Source organism: Thamnophis elegans, chromosome 1, assembly GCF_009769535.1.
Source record: "Thamnophis elegans isolate rThaEle1 chromosome 1, rThaEle1.pri, whole genome shotgun sequence".
NCBI lineage: Eukaryota > Metazoa > Chordata > Lepidosauria > Squamata > Colubridae > Thamnophis > Thamnophis elegans.
In genome coordinates this window covers 176,045,654-176,065,964 of record NC_045541.1, presented here as the reverse complement: position 1 = coordinate 176,065,964, position 20,311 = coordinate 176,045,654, and the positions used below count along the sequence as shown (strand labels likewise).

Sequence of the window (20,311 nt, the reverse complement as noted above, 5' to 3'; positions counted from 1 at the left end):
TGGCCGGCATGCGTGTTGGAACCGAGCTGGGCCAGCGGGCTACAGGTTTGCCATCCCGGTTATATATGATTGTTAAGATGACCATACTCAATACAATATTATGCTTTCATTAGAAGATACGTTAAGAGGGAGAAATGCATAGAATTACAATGCTGATTGTTAATATTGTGAGGCTAGAGAATTATCGTGAATGCAATGAATGATGTAAATCTTGATGGTAATTGTACCCAGACAACACATTGTTTAAAGAAAGATGATATGTTCCAAGTTTAAAAAATAATAATCAAAATAAAAAAGAATTGACTCTTGGGGGCACGGGAGAGGGGTTACCTTTAACACACACACCCCCTTCAGTTTGAAAATGAAGCAAAATACCTAAGCAAATGCTATACTGTGTGGTTTAAAAAGTTTTATTATAAGGGAGGAGACTAAAGGACGAGAAGGAAGTTGCTTCCCCTATGAGCAGGGTGGGCTGTCACACCCCTTTTAGATTTAAGCTGTTGTTGGTGTGAGAGTTTTGGAACAGATGAAGAATTAGCCTCACAGCTGGAAGGAAGGAAGGAAAGAATTAACTCAGAGCAGGATTGGCTTCTGTGAATAGAGATAATCCAGGAGGGAAAGAAATGGCTGTGATTTCTTTGGTATTCCTGTTCAGTTTGGTCTCCTACGGCTGCAGTAAGTCAGTGTGTGTGTGTGTGTGTGTGTGTGTGTCTGTGTGTGTGTTTATAGCCAGATATAATGTTTATAAATCTCTTCCAAAAATTCAATTCGTAAATGCATCCATGCCTGTGTATAGCTAATCTGAGTTTAGTTATGGGGAGATGTGGGGTAGGAGACTTTAAAAAAAAACCCCAGAATTGCCCAGATAGGGAACTGGGGGGGGGGGGGGGATCAATTGCCATTGGATATGCAAGCTTTTTTTTTATCCTTCTAGATACATTTTTGAAAACTGGAGCGAAAAAGTGGTAAAGGGATGGTACTTGCTGCCTTGACCGTGCCGTTTTATTCTCTCCATCCTTTCTTTTTTTTGCTTCAAGTTTGGAAACAGAATCAGAAAGTTTTAGATTGGTTTTGCACAATATGCTGAACTTGACTATGTCTGTGGAGATTCGCAGTCAACCAGGTCTTGGTTGCCCCAAAGGTTCTTTTTCAAGACCCAAATGGACTTTCTTGTTGTTGTTTTTCTTTGAAGCAAAATATCTTCAAAGAAATACCAGAAAGTCGAAAAGGCGCCTTTGAAAAAGCGCCTTTGGGTTAACTTGATTATAGAATAAATCCATCTTCTGTGTCTGCGTAGTTCGTTAAAGTATTGATTCATTCTTCCCAGGACCTATTCCGCTGTGATTTCATCCCCAGGTCTGTCCTTGGGAACAATGGAGAATCGGTCTTTGTTTTTATTTTATTTAGGTGGTTAGTTTGTCAAGAGTGTACGAGATAAGAGGTATAAGTGTGAACATGGCCATGGAGAAAGGAAATGAGTACAAAGAAATGGGGACAGTAGGACAGAAACGATAGGCACGCTGGTGGGCTTATGCACGCCCCCTTTACGGACCTCTTAGGAATGGGGTGAGATCCATGGTGGACAGCTTGAGGTTGAAGCTTGTGGGGGTTTAAGGATGTAATAACGGAGTCAGGTAGAGCATTCCAGGCGTTGACCACTCGGTTGCTAAAGTCGTATTTTCTGCAATCGAGTTTGGAGCGGTTTATCTTGAATTTGCATCTATTGTTTGCCCGTGCGGTTGAAGATTTGGCATAGTAGATAACAGAGTTGGAGGAGACCTTGGAGGTCTTCTAGTCCAACCCCCTGCTCAAGCAGGAGACTGTCTACCATTTCGGACAAGCGGTTGTCCTATCTCTTCTTGAAAACCAAAAATGTAAGTAGAAAAATAGGGACCACCTTCGGTGGGAAGGTAACAGCGTTCCATGCGCCGGCCACATGACCACGGAGATGTCTGGCTCTTCGGCTTTGAAACAGAGATGAGCACTGTCTCCTAGAGTCGGGAACGACTAGCACATATGTGCGAGGGGAACATTTACCTTTACTAGTCCTTGTTTTGATTAGGCTAAAGTACCCCAATTATTGCAACAGTTCTTCATATATCTTCATGGAAAGCCTTGACTCCAGAAATTGTGAATGCATCCAACACTGGAAATTTTTAAGAAGAGATTGGACAGCTATTTGTCTGAAGTGGTGTAGGGTCTCCAGCCTGAGCAGGGATTGGACTAGAAGACCTCCAAGGTCCCTTCCAAATCTGTTATTCTGTGCGCATATTTCAAGACAGGAAGGCAGGATGTAAGGAAAAAAGAACAAGGAAATGCTGATAGGTTTATTTTATTTTATTTTAATTTATTTTATTTCTACGATTTATAGGCCGCCCAATCCCGAAGGACTCCGGGCGGCTTACAACGAAGAAGAAAAAAGTAATAAAAAATGAAAATAAAAACAGGTTAAAATCAACACACATACATTCGTTATGTTTGGGGCTGGACCTCAACAATGAGGTCAACAGCCCCAGGCCTGCTGGAATAGCCAGGTTTTAACAGCTTTTCTGAAGGCCATGAGAGTGGGTAAGGTCCGGATTTCTGGGGGTAGCTCATTCCAAAGAGTCGGAGCAGCCATAGAGAAGGCTCTCCTCCGGGGAGCCGCCAGCCGACATTGTCTGGCTGATGGCATCTGAAGGAGGCCCATCCTGTGGGATCTCACCAGCCGTTGGGAGAAATTTGGCAGTAGGCAGTCTCGCAGGTATGCTGGCCCTAAGCCATGTAGGGCTTTAAAGGTAATAACCAACACCTTGAATTGCATCCGGAGACCAATAGGTTCACCCAGGATCTCTCCTGTACTGTAAAACAGGACTCTCCAACCTTGGCAACTTTAAGCCTGGAGAACTTCAACTCCCAGAATTCCCCAGCCAGCAGGCTGGGGAATTCTGGGAGTTGAAGTTCTCCAGGCTTAAAGTTGCCAAGGTTGGAGACTCCTGCTGTAAAGGATCCTTCTTGTAATAGAAGGCAGATTGGAGATACAGTTGTTGGTCCTTGATTTACAAACGCCACTGGGACCAGAATTTCTGTTGCTAAGCAAGGCAGTTGTTAAGGGAGCCACAGCCAATTTTACAACCTTTCTGACCACAGATGTTAAGCCAATTGATGCAGTTGTTAAGTGAATCATGCTGCTGTTAAGCAAATCCAACTTCCCCCCTTCGGATTTCCTTGTTGGAAGCTGGCGATCGCACGATCCCAGGATGCCGCAACTGGGATTAAAACCTACTGGCTGGCAAGCACTCAGATTGTAATCGTGTAACTGTGGGGATGCTGCAGTGGTTGTAAATGTGAGGACCAGTCACGAGTCACTTTTTTCAGTACTATTTTTCACTTGGATTGCTTGTATATGTTACTCTGTACAATTTTGTGTGACCACTGTGAGGATGCAGCAAGGGTTTTAAGTGCGAGGAGCAGTCCTAAGCGACTTTTACCAGTGCTGTTGTAACCTCAAATGGTCACTGAATGAATGGTTGTAAATCAAAGACTATTTGTAATTTTGGGCAGTGGGGGGGGAGAGAGAATTCAGGAAGAATCTGTGTTGAAACCTTGTAATAGACTTAAAAATCTGAGCACCTTTTACATTGAACTGGATGGAAGATGATGGGATGGAATGGAATAAGGAATAAGACTAGAATAGGAATAGGAATAGGAATAAGAACAGAATAGAATAAGAATGGAATGGAATAGAATAAGGAATAAGGAATAAGGAATAAGGAATAAGGAATAAGGAATAAGGAATAAGGAATAAGGAATAAGGAATAAGGAATAAGGAATAAGGAATAAGGAATAAGGAATAAGGAATAAGGAATAAGGAATAAGGAATAAGGAATAACTAATAAGACTAGAATAGAACAGAAATAGGAATAGGAATAAGAACAGAATAGAATTAGCATAGAATAAGAATGGAATGGAATAGAATAAGGAATAAGACTAGAATAGGAATAGGAATAGGAATAGGAATAGGAAAAGAACAGAACGGAATGGAACGGAATGGAATGGAATAAGGAATAAGAAATAAGACTAGAATAGGAATAGGAATAGGAACAGAATAGAATGGAGTGGAATAGAACGGAATAAGGAATAAGACTAGAATAGAACAGAAATAGGAATAGGAATAAGAACAGAATAGAATTAGCATAGAATAAGAATGGAATGGAATAGAATAAGGAATAAGACTAGAATAGGAATAGGAATAGGAATAGGAAAAGGAAAAGAACAGAACGGAATGGAACGGAATGGAATGGAATAAGGAATAAGAAATAAGACTAGAATAGGAATAGGAATAGGAACAGAATAGAATGGAGTGGAATAGAACGGAATAAGGAATAAGACTAGAATAGAACAGAAATAGGAATAGGAATAAGAACAGAATAGAATTAGCATAGAATAAGAATGGAATGGAATGGAATAGAATAAGGAATAAGACTAGAATAGGAATAGGAATAGGAATAGGAATAGGAAAAGAACAGAACGGAATGGAACGGAATGGAATGGAATAAGGAATAAGGAATAAGACTAGAATAGGAATAGGAATAGGAATAGGAATAGGAATAGGAATAGGAATAGGAATAGGAATAGGAATAGGAATAGGAATAGGAATAGGAATAGGAATAGGAATAGGAACAGAATGGAACGGAACGGAATGGAATGGAATAAGGAATAAGAAATAAGAAATAAGACTAGAATAGGAATAGGAATAAGAACAGACTAGAATTAGAATAGAATAGAATGGAATAGAATGGAATAAGGAATAAGACTGGAATAGGAATAGGAATAGGAACAGAATAGAATGGAGTGGAATGGAACGGAATAAGACCAGGATAGGATAGGATAGGATAGGATAGGATATGGAATAGGGAATAAGGAATAAGGAATAAGACTAGAATAGGAATAGGAATAGGAACAGGAACAGGAACAGGAACAGGAACAGGAATAGGAATAGGAACAGAATAGAATAAAATAGAATTCTTTATTGGCCAAGTATAATTGGACATACAAGAAATTTGTCTGTGGTGCATATGCTCTCAGTGTGCATAAAAGATATTATAAGTGATAAATCATGATCATAGTCATCACAAATACATTCATCATGAACCATAAGATACCACACTTAGCGATAATCATAGGACACTAAACAAGCAATCAACAAAAACCATACTAGGAAACTAAATAAAACACTATAAATCATAAGGATACTGGCAACCAAGTTATAGTCACAAGTAGAACAGGAGGTAGGTAATAGGAAGGATGAGAAGAATAATAGTAAGACAGTATTTGACAGTGTTGTGGGAATCAGTTGTTTAGTAGAGTGATGGCATTCAGGGAAAAACTGTTCTTGTGTCTAGCTGTTCTGGTATGCAGTGCCCTATAGCGTCGCTTGGAGGGTATAAATTGAAACAATTTATGTCCAGGTTGTGAGGGGTGTGTAGATATTTTCACAGCCCTCTTTTTGACTCGTGCAGTATACAGGAAGGCAGGTGGGAAAGCAACTGTTTTTTCTGCAGTTGCATTCATGTTGCAGCACAGCCGGGGAAGACGCCTTGGTGCCTAGAGCTGAGGAAGTTGTCCATTTGCCCCAAACAGGTGCTCCAACTGCTAAGCCCATCATCCATCCTCTGAAGCCACTGGTGGAACGTGGAGGCACTATTCAGCTGACCTGTTCCATGCAGTGCCCTGATGCTGAAGTGCAGTGGGAAGGCCTGGACACCGACTTGGGGAACATCATTTCAAACCACACGCAGAGCATCCTAACGCTGAGCAATGCGACCGTCAACACGGAAGGGACGAAGATGTGCTCAGGACGGTGCCAAGGGAAGTCTCAGGCCGAGATGGCCATGGTGAAGCTGAATGTATATTGTAAGTTCAAAAAGCATCTGCTCAGTTGGTTCTCTTCAATCTATTCGCGGGGGAGGAAGGGAGAGGGGGAAGGGAGTAATTTAAGACAGAAAAGAGAGTTAGAAGAAGGGAAGGGAAGGGAAGAGAGGGGAAGGGGAGGGGAGGAGAGGAAAGGAAGAGGGAAAGGGGAAAGGAAGAAGAGAAAGAGAAGAGGAGGAAGAGAAGGAAGAGGGAAAGGAAAGGAAAAAGAAGGAAAGGAAGAGGAAAGAAGATAAAGGAAAGGAAAGGAAGAGGGAAAGGGGAAAGGAAGAAGAGAAAGAGAAGGGAAGGAAGAGGGAAAGGGGAAAAGGGAAAGGAAGAAGAGAAAGAGAAGAGGAGGAAGACAAGGAAGAGGGAAAGGAAAGGAAAAAGAAAGGAAGAGGAAAAGAAAGGAAAGGGAAAGGGAAGGAAAAGAAGAAAGGAAAGGGAGGAAGAGGGAAAGGAAAGGAAAAAGAAGGGAAGGAAGAGGGAAAGGGGAAAGGAAGAAGAGAAAGAGAAGGGAAGGAAGAGGGAAAGGGGAAAAGGGAAAAGAAGAAGAGAAGAGGAGGAAGAGAAGGAAGAGGGAAAGGAAATGAAAAAGAAGGAAAGGAAGAGGAAAAGAAGGGAAAGGGAAGGAAAAGAAAAGGAAGGAAGGAAGAGGGAAAGGAAAGGAAAAAGAAGGAAAGGAAGAGGGAAAGGGGAAAGGAAGAAGGGGAAGGGAGGGAAGAGGGAAAAGAAAGGAAGAGGAGAAGGAAAGGAAGAAGGAGGAAGGAAAGGAAAAGAAGGGGAAAGGAGAAAGGAAGAGGGAAAGGAAAGAAAAGGAAGTGGGAAAGGAAGGGAAAGGAAGGGAAGAAGGAAAGGAAGGGGAAAGGAAAGGAAAGGAAGGAGAAAGGGAAAGAGGGGGAGGGGAGGGAAGAGAGGGAGGGGAAAAAGGCAAAAAGGAGGAAGGAAAAGAAAAAGAAGAAAAAAAGGAAGGAAATCACTTTTGTATACTTGTGTTTGTAGTCACGGAGACTCAACCTTGTCTGAAGGGCATCTCTAACATTTTGGGGATAGACAGTGATCGAGTGAATCTCTTTGGGAGCTTGTTGCTATTGTTCTTCATAACGGGAGCTATAATTACAGGCCTAATCCAATAATGCCAGTCCTCTGGGTAGATTCCAATATTTCCTGAAACAATCAGAAGAATGAACGGTCCGAGAATATTGTTACAATTAACACAACGCACTGCAATTAATCAATGGCCCAGAAAGGGACCCTCTTCCCCCGCCCCACATCCCCCACTCCAGGGTGAAGCTGCCACGTAACTACCAAAAACAAAGTTAACCTGTTTCCTTGAAAATAAGCCCACCCTGGATAATAAGCTCAATTGGGCTTTTGAGTGCATGCGTTAAAATAAGCTCTCCCCCAAAAATAAGCCGTCCCTGATAATATTGCAACAGAGCAGCATCCATGAGGTGACCACACTCTCCGCCTCCTGCACCTCAAAAATAATAAGACCTCCCCCAAAATAAGGCCAAGCGCTTATTTCACGGGATCAAAAGAAAATAAGACCCTGTCTTATGTCAGGCCTGCAGCCATCTTTTCTTTGGGGTCTTTGGCCTGCCACACTTTCTATTATTCTGCTATGCATCTTCTATTGTGGGAAAACACGAGCGGCGTTAGAGGATATGTAGCCATAACAACATTCTTCCTAGAAAGCCAAGGTCATCTTTTGTCTTTGCACCTCTGCACCTGACCGGATCTGGATGGGTGGAAGCTGCCAGCATGGCAATAGCAGTAATAGCAATAGCAGTAGACTTATATACCGCTTCATAGGCCTTTCAGGCCTCTCTAAGCGGTTTACAGAGAGTCAGCATATTGCCCCCAACAATCTGGGTCCTCATTTTACCCACCTCGGAAGGATGGAAGGCTGAGTCAACCCTGAGCCGGTGAGATTTGAACCGCTGACCTGCTGATCTAGCAGTAGCCTGCAGTGCTGCATTTAACCACTGCGCCACCTTGGCTCATGGCAGTGAAAGATTGGACCATGGGATGGACTTGTGGGTGTGGGGGCAAGATTTTGAACTTTCAACTGGTTGGAGAAAACCGGGAAGCTTTCAGATTCGGGTTTTCCCAGATGTGCCAACATGTCTCTCTTAATCAATTGGACCTTTGAGCAATACTTTGCCTTGGACTCTGATTTACTTTTGGATGCTATTTGTAACCCCGACATCTTATTTTCGGGGAAACACGGTACAAAAATATGCACCAGGTCTTCACCCGCATATCCTTTTTCTCAGCTTTTCCAGATACTCTGCAGCTGGACTCCCAGCCCAAGATGCTGACCGTTGGGCAGCCAGCTCACTTGCTATGTTCCATGAGTCACATCTATCCTCACAGTGCCCTTACGTTGAGCTGGTTCCAGGGAGAGGAACAACTGGAGGCTTCCAAGGAGACAGAAGAGGAAGAAATGGAAGACTCAGAAGACCAGATGTTTGTCTACCACTCTGAACTGGAGCTCCCCAGGGTGGCAGAAGACGTAACTTACAAATGCAAAGCAACTTTGGAGGTCGAAGGAGAGATCTTTGCCAAGGAGAGGACTGCTATCGCCATCACCAGCACCACAAGTAAGTTTCACGGGGAGCCAGTGGTGGGATTCAAATTTGTTTACTAATAGTTCTGTCGGTGTGGTGTGGCTTGGTGGGCGTGGTTTGGTGGACAGGGCTTGATGGGCGTGATAGGGGAAGTATATACTGCAAAATCTCCACTCCAGGGTAAGGATAGTGTAAAATCTCCATTCCCTCCAGGGCAAGGATACTGCAAAATCCCCATTCCCACCCCACTCCAGGGCAAGGATAGTATAAAATCCCCATTCCCTCCAGGGCAAGGATACTGCAAAATCTCCATTCCTACCCCACCCCAGGGCAAGGATAGTGTAAAATCCTCATTCCCTCCAGGGCAAGGATACTGCAAAATCCCCATTCCCACCCCACTCCAGGGCAAGGATAGTGTAAAATCCCCATTCCCTCCAGGGCAAGGATACTGCAAAATCCCCATTCCCACCCCACTCCAGGGCAAGGCTAGTGTAAAATCTCCATTCCCTCCAGGGCAAGGATACTGCAAAATCCCCATTCCCACCCCACTCCAGGGCAAGGATAGTGTAAAATCCCCATTCCCTCCAGGGCAAGGATACTGCAAAATCCCCATTCCCACCCCACTCCAGGGCAAGGATAGTGTAAAATCCCCATTCCCTCCAGGGCAAGGATACTGCAAAATCCCCATTCCCACCCCACTCCAGGGCAAGGATAGTGTAAAATCCCCATTCCCTCCAGGGCAAGGATACTGAAAAATCCCCATTCCCACCCCACTCCAGGGCAAGGATAGTGTAAAATCCTCATTCCCTCCAGGGCAAGGATACTGAAAAATCTCCATTCCCACCCCACTCCAGGGCAAGGATAGTGTAAAATCCCCATTCCCTCCAGGGCAAGGATACTGCAAAATCCCCATTCCCACCCCACTCCAGGGCAAGGATAGTGTAAAATCCCCATTCCCTCCAGGGCAAGGATACTGAAAAATCCCCATTCCCATCCCACTCCAGGGCAAGGATAGTATAAAATCCCCATTCCCTCCAGGGCAAGGATACTGCAAAATCTCCATTCCCACCCCACTCCAGGGCAAGGAAAGTGTAAAATCCCCATTCCCTCCAGGGCAAGGATACTGCAAAATCCCCATTCCCTCCAGGGCAAGGATACTGCAAAATCTCCATTCCCTCCAGGGCAAGGATAGTATAAAATCCCCATTCCCTCCAGGGGCAAGGATAGTGTAAAATCCCCATTCCCACCCCACTCCAGGGCAAGGACAGTGTAAAATCCCCATTCCCTCCAGGGCAAGGATACTGAAAAATCTCCATTCTCACCCCACTCCAGGGCAAGGATAGTATAAAATCCCCATTCCCTCCAGGGCAAGGATACTGAAAAATCTCCATTCCCACCCCACTCCAGGGCAAGGATAGTATAAAATCCCCATTCCCTCCAGGGCAAGGATACTGCAAAATCCCCATTCCCTCCAGGGCAAGGATACTGCAAAATCCCCATTCCCTCTAGGGCAAGGATAGTATAAAATCCCCATTCCCTCCAGGGGCAAGGATAGTGTAAAATCCCCATTCCCTCCCGATTAGCTTGGACTTGGGAGGCAGAGAATAGATGGGGGTGGAGCCAACCATAGGTGGTATTTGCCAGTTCTCCGAACAACTCAAAATTTCTGCTACCGGTTGGCTAGAACCGGTCAGAACTGGCTGAATACCACCCCTGCAGCCAACCCAGACTTTGAAATAGGGCCTGTGCCATATCAGGATTACGGGTGAATCTTTTCTTTGATAATCATTTTTTTTAATTCATTTTCATTTTAAAATAAAAATAAAAAACTAAGAAAAATGGCAGAGGGGAGGAAAGGGAAGATTTTAAAGCTTTTTATTCAGTGCAGTAAAATACAAAAAAAGGACACACAACTTAATCTTTGGCTTTAGATTTCTAGACTAACAAAATCATTCTAAATAAAGTAGAATAAAATATGAATTAAAAATATAAGAATGAAGGCGTGGCATAAAAAGGATAGTTAGAAGCTTGCTTAAAGGAAATGTCATCAGCCTCTAAACCATAAGATGTTTTAGCCAACGTCCCTATGTCAAAAGTCCAAACCACAAGATTCAGATAAAGTTCATTAGTGACACGTCGTCCATACCTGTAACAAAAGGAGAAGTTAAGAAGTTACTTATAAGGCTTTTTCCCCAAAATAACCAATAAGAAATGAGTTAAGTATTTCTGTGTTGCAATGCTTTTGAGAATGTATAAGAATGCGTGCTTCAATAATGAAGGTTGTTTAGAACTTGCAATGCTAAGCCATGGGCTAGCTTTCTGAACCTGGCTGCCAAATAAACTTTTCCTGTATCCTGAGAAGTCTAAAGCCTGTCATTTTCTGCAACACAATCATCAAATTTTCATTATTTTTTTTTTCACTTGCGAGCAAAAAGCCAAGAAGCGGTTTCCAAAGGGAACCAGAAGCTAGATAAATACTTATCTTATCTTACTTATCTTATCTTAATTAAAACAGTTCGGCTATCTCCATAATTACAGACAAATCTTATACTTGGAGAATTTTATTTTAAATATTTTCGTTTGCATCCCGATTTCATTAGTCAGTAACTTTGAAAGTAAAATATTATTAATGTACAATTCTGGTTTTTTTCTTTAAAAATAAAAGGCAGCCAAAAATGAACTATATAAATCTACTTCAGTTCTACTTTTGAAGAGCTGACAATATCTTTGGCCTTCAGCCCCATTTTTGGCGTCTTGGCTTGGGCGCGGGGAGTGAAACAGGACCAATGATGTTTTGACTTCATTGGTAATGGGTGAGGCCAATCTTTCAGGTCTGTTTTGTGCCAAGAGCAGAGGTCTCCAAACTTGGCAACTTTTAAGATTTGTGGACTTCAACTCCCAGAAATCCTCAAACGGCCATGCTGGTTGGAGAGTTCTGGGAGTTGAAGTCCACAAGTCTTAAAGTTACCAAGTTTGGAGACTTCTGTGTTAGCCAGGTGGGAAAAACAAAACTGTCTCAAGTTTTACTGGTTTGTGGACGCCTTAATTTTATGGAGATCATTTTGCCAATTAAAAATTCCCTTTCCTGTTGTTCTGGAGGTTTTTGGAGGTTGCCAATTGACTCCCACCCCTCATCTAACAAAGGAGACCTAAAGTCTTGAAACAGTTTCTCTTAACAATTCTAAATACTTGGTTTACAGCTACGCAGGAGATTCTCGGTGCTACTGCTACTGATGCCCTTACTCCCACGTCTACTGCTACTGACGCCCTTACTCCCACGTCTACTGCTACTAATGCCCTTACTCCCACGTCTACTGCTACTGACGCCCTTACTCTCACATCTGGAAGGACAAGTCAAACATCTGCTTTGGAGTTACTCACCATGGCTGATTGGAAGTCCTCAGGTGTGACAACCACTAGCCTTCTCCGCCTTGTTTCCACCAAGCATACCAGCTCTGGGACATCTGTGGTTACACCAACAGCTGCCCCCACGCTGGAATCCCTAACGGAAGATCACAACTCCATCACGGTGGTCAACAACTCCACTGAAACTTCTTATCCAACAGGTAACCCTCAAGCAGAGCTGGGGACCACTTCTCCAAAATTTGAGACATGGTCCGTCACCGTTGTTAGGTAAGCTCCCCTTTGGGAGAGCGAGTACGTTCAGAGAAGCGTTGTGAGAGTTGTGTTGGAGAACATACAAACCAGCATACAGAGACACTGCAGTTTAAATAGGCTTTTACTTTCGTGGAAATAGAGGTATCAGAGTCCATCAAACAGTCCAAGTCATACACGGATAAGACAGTCAATGTCTTTCAGTTAAGGGATAATCCAAATAACATAGTCCATAAACATACAAACAGTCCGGTACTCAAAGTTTGCTAGCAGTTGCAAAACTTACAATAGCTCACAGCACTTTCTAACAGTCAGCTTCCAAAACACTCAGATCAGATCAGGCCAGCATCTAACAAACAGAGAGCTAGCAGTCATTCTGGCTCCCTCTTATGGCCGATTGAGGAAAACAGCAACCAATCACATTTTACGGTATGATTTAAAGAAACAGGTACAGCTTGCTATACGATTTATATATTGCCAACTCAACCGTTAGATTATATTCCTAACAACCATGCACAATTCCATCTTGAGATGTCACTAGGTTTAGGTCAGGGGTCAGCAACCTGCAGCTCTGGAGCCACAGGTGGCTCTTTCATCCCTCTGCTGCGGCTCCCTCTCGCCTGTCGGCTCCCCAATTGATTGGGCTTTCGGTTAGGACAGGTAGAGGAAAAAGGATGCTGCTCTAGGAGGAGACTCTATGGTGGGGGGAACCAGACTTCCGGTCGGCTCCAGAATTGAACGGGGGGCTTCCAGGTTAGGACCTTTGTGGCTCCTGGTGTTTTCTTTTCTGTGGGAAGGGAAGGAGAGAGGGTAGGAAGGGGAAGAGGAAGAGAGGAGTAGGGGAGAGATAAGGGAAGAAGGAAAGGGAAAGGAGAGGAGGAAGGAAGTAGAGAAGGGAGGGAGGGAGAGAAAGGAAGAGAGGAGAGAAGATGAGAGGAAGAGGAAGAGGAGGGAAGGAAGAAAGAGGAAAGGAGAGGAAGCCTGGAAGGGAAGGGAAGAGACGGAGAGAGGGTAGGAAGGGGAAGAGGAAGAGAGGAGTAGGGGAGAGGTAAGGGAAGAGGAAAGGGAAAGGAGAGGAGAGGAGGAAGGAAGGAAGTAGAGAAGGGGGGAGGGAGAAAAGGAAAGGAAAAATAAGGTGGTGTTAATTTTATTTAGGTGTATGGGATGATAAACAAAGCAACTCAGAAGGTATATTCTAACCTTTTATATGAAATAATAAATGTATAAGAATGACAAATGTAAAGAAGAACAAGTAGGTGAATGTATACCTATAATTGTATATAAGAGAATAAAAAATAAAAAATAAACTTTAAAAAAAAAAAGAAATATAGAGAAATTAGGAGAACAATGAAAGGTAGGGGTAATTATCATTCCTGGGCATTAAACTGAACACATTCCATTCATGCAGTTCATCCCTAACAAAGCCATAAATTGCAAATGATACATGAGTTGCAGTGGTGGGTTTCAAAAATTGTTCGAACCTACTCTGTGGGTGTGGCCTCCTTTGTGGGAGTGGCTTTCTGCCCATGTGACCGGATGGGAGTGGCTTGCCGCCCATGTGACCGGATATGAAGATGCCGACGACACTTGTTAGAACCACCTTAAATTACCTCACACACAGCACTGGCATGCATAAGAATAGGATGTAAACTTGTTTTTTAAAAGGCATCTTTGGTTTGCGTTAAAACAACTTCAACACACGCAATGTTCTGATTGCACCACAAACGCAGTAGTCATCCTTACCTTTCACAGAGGCACTGAGTTTTATAAATAGGAGCATGATAGTGAAGAATAATCATATCCAAGGACCAGTGGTGGGTTTCAAAAAAGTTTGGAACCTCTTCTGTAGGTGTGGCCTGCTTTCCGGGTCCACTGGTGGAACCTCTTCTAACCGGTTCGGTAGATTTGACGAACCGGTTCTACCGAATAGGTATGAACTGGTAGGAACCCACCTCTGGTGAGTTGCTACAAAGAAGAGGGAGTCAAGCTATTCTCCAAGGCCCCTGTGGACAGAACAAGAAGCAATGGGTGGAAACTAATCAAGGAGAGAAGCAACTTAGAACTGAGGAGAAATTTCCTGACAGTGAGAACAATTAATCAGTGGTACAGAAGTTGCCTCCAGAAGTTGTGAATGCCCCAACACTGAAAGTCTTTAAGAAGATGTTGGATAGCCATCTGTCTGAAACGGTATAAGGTTTCCTGCCTAGGCAGGGGGTTGGACTAGAAGATCTCCAAAGTGCCTTCCAACTCTGCTATTGTATTGTATTGTATTGTATTAGGACATTTTTGGCTCTTTGAGTGCATAAGGTTGCCGACCGCTGGTGTAGGTCTTTCAACCAAACTCAGGTTTTATCTTGTCCCTTTCTTAACAGACCAAGAATTAACTGCAAAGCCTCTTTCCACGACAGAAGGACCAACTACCAAGCCGGTTTCCCCGACTGGCGATTTCTCGACAGAAGGGACCACAGGAAAACCAAAGGACCACTGCCGACCCACGATCGTGCCTGTGCCCACCCAAGGGACCCTGGGAGGCACCCTTCGCATCACCTGCCAGGCTGCCAAGTGCAGCCGAGATGTCCGAATCCAGTGGGTGGAAACCCCAGTGGCCCAATCGCGGTACCGTCTGGAGGAAGCCGAGGGCCGGTCGACCCTGATGGTAGAGGATCTCAGCTTGGAGCACCAGGGGGTCTATCGATGCGTTGCGATCGCCAACCAACCCCGAATAGCCACCTTGCACGTCGTGGTGTCTGCTGGTGAGTGAGACGAAGTTGTGCGTTCAAAATAACAATAGCAATAGCAGTTAGCAGTTTTTGGGAAGTCTGCAGAGTGAACTTTTTTTTTTAATTTGCCTCTTCAAAACTTTGGTGTGTCTTATACTCTGGTGCGTCTTATACTCTGAAAAATACGGTACACGAGTAGATGAAAAATGTGTAAAATTAGACATATATAGATATAGATATATAAAGGTATAAAAGGAGTATAACCGATGTTTAATAATGTAGAAATGTTGCAAAGATGATATCTATGTTTAAAAGAATGGGGGGAAAACCCTAATAAAAATTTTTTTTTAAAAAAAGGAGGTGGCTGCACCACTCTGTTTACAGCACTAAATACATGGTTTGCGCCCCTTTCCTTTTGCAGACGTGGTCAACACAGATGCCCTTTTCACCATCGGAGTCACTGGATCCCTCTTCGGACTGATCCTCACAGGCTACATCACCCATCGATGGCGGCAACGGCAGCGATGGTGAACAAGCAAAAGGCCTAAAAAACGTCCGTCCATCTCCTTGGCTATGCCCCCTTCTGGCTTCTGGACTTCTGGCCAGACTGTGAAAACTATTCTCTGGCTTTTTAAGGGCTATCAGGCAACCCAGGGAGACTTCACCGGACACATCGCCAGGATTTTCTGCCCTGGTCAGGATCATAAGCGGTGGAAATGAAGAGGCCGTTTCCAAGGTCATTCCCGCTATCGACGGGGCAGTGAGCATTCGCTGCAGAACTAGTGGCCAGATCCTTCTTCAGTTTTGATGTGAAGTCGGTGGAACTGTAAGTTTGAGTGCCACTGTTTATGTCAGGCACAGAGAACCAGAGCCCCTCGTGAAAAGTCTAAGCCAGTAACTCTATTGACTTCTTCCTATACTACGAGAATCTCCCAGAGAAGGTTCCATGTGACTAAGGGGGAGTCAAGCTTATGCAACTCGTGACTGCAAGGATTCCAGGCTGGGTCCCCGCTTGATCCTTCCTCCCGGCCTGGCTGGGAGTTTCCCAACAGTTTAGGATGGACCTATAACCGTGATGGCGAACATATGGCACACGTGCCAGAGGTGGCATGCAGAGCTCTCTCTGTGGACACGCACGCCACCGCCTGCTGCTCTTCTGGTTTTCGGCACGCATGCTGATCTTTGTGGGTGACGGAACACTCGGAAATGGCCCGAGAAATGGCCAAAAAATAGGACGTTCTTTGGGCCGTTTTCCAAGCTATTTTCAGGCTGTTTTTAAGTGGTTTTCAGGCCATTTTAGGTCATTTTCAGGCTGGTTTTTTGGGCCATTTTATGCCCGAAAAACAGCGAAAAAACAGGCCATTTTTCGGGCTGTTTTGGGCCGTTTGGGGGTCATTTTCGGGCCAAAAAACAGACATGCGCACACCAACCAGCTGATTTTCGGGTTTCCGGCACTCCGCCATGCCACAAGCATGAGTGTTCCAATTTGGGCACTCAGTGCTGAAAAGGTTCGCCATCACTGACCTATAAGGATGCCAGCCAGATCAGCTGCTACGGTTTTGAACATTGCAGGGAGAGTAAATCAAAAGATCTTTTTCTCTCTTTCTTTTTTCTGCACATCCCGAACCTACAAGGGCCGGTTCTCAAATATGCACTTTCTGAAAGTTTCAGGGATTTCTTTTATTCACATCCCAGCCAGCAGGAAGTTTATTTTATTACCTTTGGGGCTGGTGAGTATACTGGGGATTTGGAGAGCACGATATGGGTGCTCTGGCCAAATGGCTTTAACAGAATAACAGAGTTGGAAGGGAGTTTGTTGCAGCAATCAAATCCAGAAAGCACACACAGATAACTGATGCAGCAGGATTCATTAACATCTCTTTATATGCATAATAACACATAAGCCATATATACAATATCAAGAGAGGTTCTTCCAACGTGATAGAGAGAAGAGGTTGGTTTCAGTTCCAGCAGCAGGCTAGTTTCAGTTTCAGTTCTCAGAGCTTAGCACAGCTAAACCACACCCAGGCTCCTTACTGTCTCAGCTCCCATTGGCTGAGACAGTAAGCCCTATTCATTGGCAGACCTTGTTACCAAGTCTCTGCCAGTCATGAATTCTCTTGACAGGCTTCTAGTCCAACCCACTGCTCCAACAGGAGACCCTATACCATTTCAGACAAGTGGATGTCCAACATCTTCTTAAAGACTTCCAGTGTTGGAGCATTCACAACTTCTGGAGGCAAATTGTTCCACTGATTAATTGTTCTAATTGTCAGGAAATTCCTCCTTAGTTCTAGGTTGCTTCTCCCCTTGAATGGTTTCCATCTATTGTTTCTTGTCCTGCCTTCAGGCGCCTTGGAGAATGGGTGGACCACCTCTTCTTTGTTGCAGCTCCTCAAATACTGCATTACTGCTATCATGTCGTCCCAGTCCTTCTTTTCATCAAACTAGACCCATGATGGCAAACCTATGGCATGTTTTGGCTAGTTTTTGTGGGTGCCAGAGCACCGGGAAACAGCCTGAAAGTGGCCCCAAAACAGCCCCAAAATATACCATTTTTCAAGCTGAGGTGGCGCAGTGGTTAGAGTGCAGTACTGCAGGCTACTTCAGCTGACTGCTAGTTCAGCAGTTCGGCTGTTCAAATCTCACCGGCTCAGGGTTGACTCAGCCTTCCATCCTTCTGAGGTAGGTAAAATGAGGACCCGGATTGTTGGGGGCAATATGCTGACTCTGTAAACCGCTTAGAGAGGGCTGAAAGCCCTATGAAGCGGTATATAAGTCTAACTGCTATTGCTATTGCTAAGCTGTTTTCAGGCTCCGCTTCCTGCTTGTTAAGAGAGCCTGGGTCAGAACACTCTGCTTAGCCATCCTTGCAGGGATGTGTTTGTGAGAGTATAAAAACAACACAAAGGACCCGCAACACTGAGCAACGTTCATCCAGTATTTTATGCTGGGCTAGCTGGAGAGACACAAAAGGGATCTCTGCATAGCCTCCTGCCTCAATAAATCTCGCTAGAGACCTGGAATTTTTTTTTAACTACTTTCCATTTAAGGAGGCTGCCAAGGAGCCTGACGTACCATGTAGAATCTTAAACGCGTGGCATAACAACTCATCCCCCCCTTCATCTTTTTCCTCATGCAGTAGATAATTGATTGGGTGTTGTTGACTCCCAGCAACCACATAGATAGATTTTCTCCATGACAATCTCTTCCTAACCTGTTTTTTCAGGTCCTCCAGGGTTGTTCCCAGTGATGGGATTCAAATAATTCAACAACAGGTCCTCTGCCCCAATGACCAGCTGGGTAGGCGTGGCTCAGTGGTCATGTGACCGGGTGGGCATGGCCAACTCAACATCGCTCAGGTCGATGGGCGCTTCATCTTAGCTGTTACAACGTCATAAGGGTAACCGGAGAGGCAGTTTCTGTAAGCAGGGCAATAAAGATTAGGCTAGAAACAACACCAGAATGTTTCCTTCCTGCCTTCCTTACAGGATTAGCCCTGTAAAGTGGAAAAAAACAAAATGAGATTTCTTCCAACAACCGGTTCTCCGAACTGCTCAGAAACTTAACAACTGGTTCTCGTGAATAGGTGCGAACCGGCTGAATCCCACCACTGGTTGTCCCCATTGCCACTGTTACTCATCCCCTCCGGCGGCGGCTGATCCTTCTCTTTTTCTCTTTTCCTTCCCCCTTTCCCAACCTCGAGCCTTCTCCGGGAGAGTTGGGTCTTCCCATAATGTGTTTGGTTAATTTAAGCCTGATCGTTGGTGCCTTGAATGACAATTTTGGATTGATTTGTTCTTTTGATCTATTTATTTGTTTTCTTGGCTGTCTGTGGTATTCTTTAGCACAGTCAGTAAAAATATAATAAAAATCTTGATTTTCAGTTCGTTTCCATTTCAGTCTCTAGGTATGCATTTTAATCACTGCCTCTTTCTCCTCTTACGTTAACTTACTTGTACTTGTACTTGACGCCTCTTCACCCATCGTGGGTATAGGCGACTTCCATGGAAATTTGACGCCACTGTGATATGGCGATCCATGGAAGCTGTTTCGGCTGGATATACCCAAGGGGACGCCAGTCCCAAGGGTCGACAGAGCCCGATTGGTGGGAACGGGGGGCACCACGTGAAGGAGGGGTTGTCGTTTGATAGTTGAGAGGCTTTGCAATAAGCGTTGCAATGTATGTTTTGCGCATCAACTATCCTTGCCCGCCCCTTACGTTAACAATTGTGTATATATATATACATATTTAATAGAATAGAATTCTTTATTGGCCAAGTGTGATTGGACACACAAGGAATTTGTCTTTGGTGCATAAGCAGTGTACATAAAAAGACAAGATACATTCCTCAAGAATCCTAGGGTACAGTACTTAATGATAGTCAAAGATTACTAATAAGCAATCAAATTATACTAGGAAACAAATAAAACAATATAAATGTTAAAGATACAAGGTATAAGATACAAGGTTATAGTCATAAGTGGAAAGAGTTACTAGGAAGGAAGAGAATAATAGTAGTAATACAGCCTTAGTAAATAGTTTGACAATGTTGAGGGAATTAGTTGTTTAGCAGAGTGAGGGCATTCGGGGAAAAAAATCTCATTGTCTCTGGTTGTTCTGGTGTGCAGTGCCCTATAGCATCGTTTTCAGGGTAGAAATTGAAACAATATATGTCCAGGATGTGAGGGGTCTGTGATCATTGCCAAGTTAACCAAGGAAATTTGGTGCTTAAGAGATTAAATTAGGATATTGTGAGTTTGGTTTCAGGTCCACCTTGAGCCATGATACCCTCCCTGGGCAATTTTGGGCCCTTCTCTCTCTCTCTCTCTTCCTTGGCCTGACCTACTTTTCAGGATTGTTGTTCAAGGAAAAAATGGAAGGACAAAATGCTAGATATATAGGTAGTCCTCTACTTATGGCCGGAATTGAACCCTGAATTATGGTCGTAAGTCAAAGCATCATGTGACTGGATTCAAAGTTACAATTGGCTTTTTTTTACAATGGTCATTAACGGAATGCTCCAGTGTTACACGAATGCCACAGTTGCTAAACAAATCCATTTTTCCCAAAAGATATTTTTTTACTGGGAAAATAGGAAATCACCTTCAGAAACCAGCAAAAAATTTCCCAAGCCACAGTCATGCGATTGCATAAGACTGAAAAAAGCCAAAAAGATGAATTAGTTGCCAAGCACCCAAAATACAATCACATGATTGTTGTGTAGATGATAGATAGATAGATAGATAGATGATAAATAGATAGATAGATAGATAGATAGATAGATAGATAGATAGATAGATAGATAGATAGATAGATGATAGAGTTTGGTTTAACAGCATATGTATATATGCTGTTAATAGATAGATGATAGATAGATAGATGATAGATAGATAGATAGATAGATAGATAGATAGATAGATAGATAGATAGATAGATAGATAGATAGATAGATGATATAGATAGATGATAGATAGATAGATAGATAGATAGATAGATAGATAGAT

The 20,311-nt window shown here is 43.7% G+C and overlaps 1 protein-coding gene across 1 annotated transcript; it reads left to right on the top strand.

Moving 5' to 3' along the window:
* The first annotated feature begins 519 nt into the window (after positions 1 to 519).
* Positions 520 to 16,645, top strand: MADCAM1 (mucosal vascular addressin cell adhesion molecule 1). Its single transcript, XM_032209726.1, has 6 exons — positions 520 to 675; positions 5,623 to 5,895; positions 8,175 to 8,501; positions 11,669 to 12,034; positions 14,456 to 14,836; positions 15,225 to 16,645. The coding sequence occupies exons 1-6, from the start codon at positions 624 to 626 to the stop codon at positions 15,332 to 15,334; spliced, it is 1,509 nt and encodes a 502-aa protein (XP_032065617.1). The 5' UTR covers positions 520 to 623; the 3' UTR covers positions 15,335 to 16,645.
* The last annotated feature ends 3,666 nt before the right edge of the window (positions 16,646 to 20,311 follow it).

Excerpts from the sequence above, each read along its gene's own strand:
- MADCAM1 (XM_032209726.1), top strand. The coding sequence starts at position 624 with ATGGCTGTGATTTCTTTGGTATTCCTGTTCAGTTTGGTCTCCTACGGC. Across the intron at positions 8,502-11,668 it reads CGCCATCACCAGCACCACAA|CTACGCAGGAGATTCTCGGT; the intron begins GTAAGTTTCACG and ends CTTGGTTTACAG. Across the intron at positions 12,035-14,455 it reads TGAAACTTCTTATCCAACAG|ACCAAGAATTAACTGCAAAG; the intron begins GTAACCCTCAAG and ends CTTTCTTAACAG.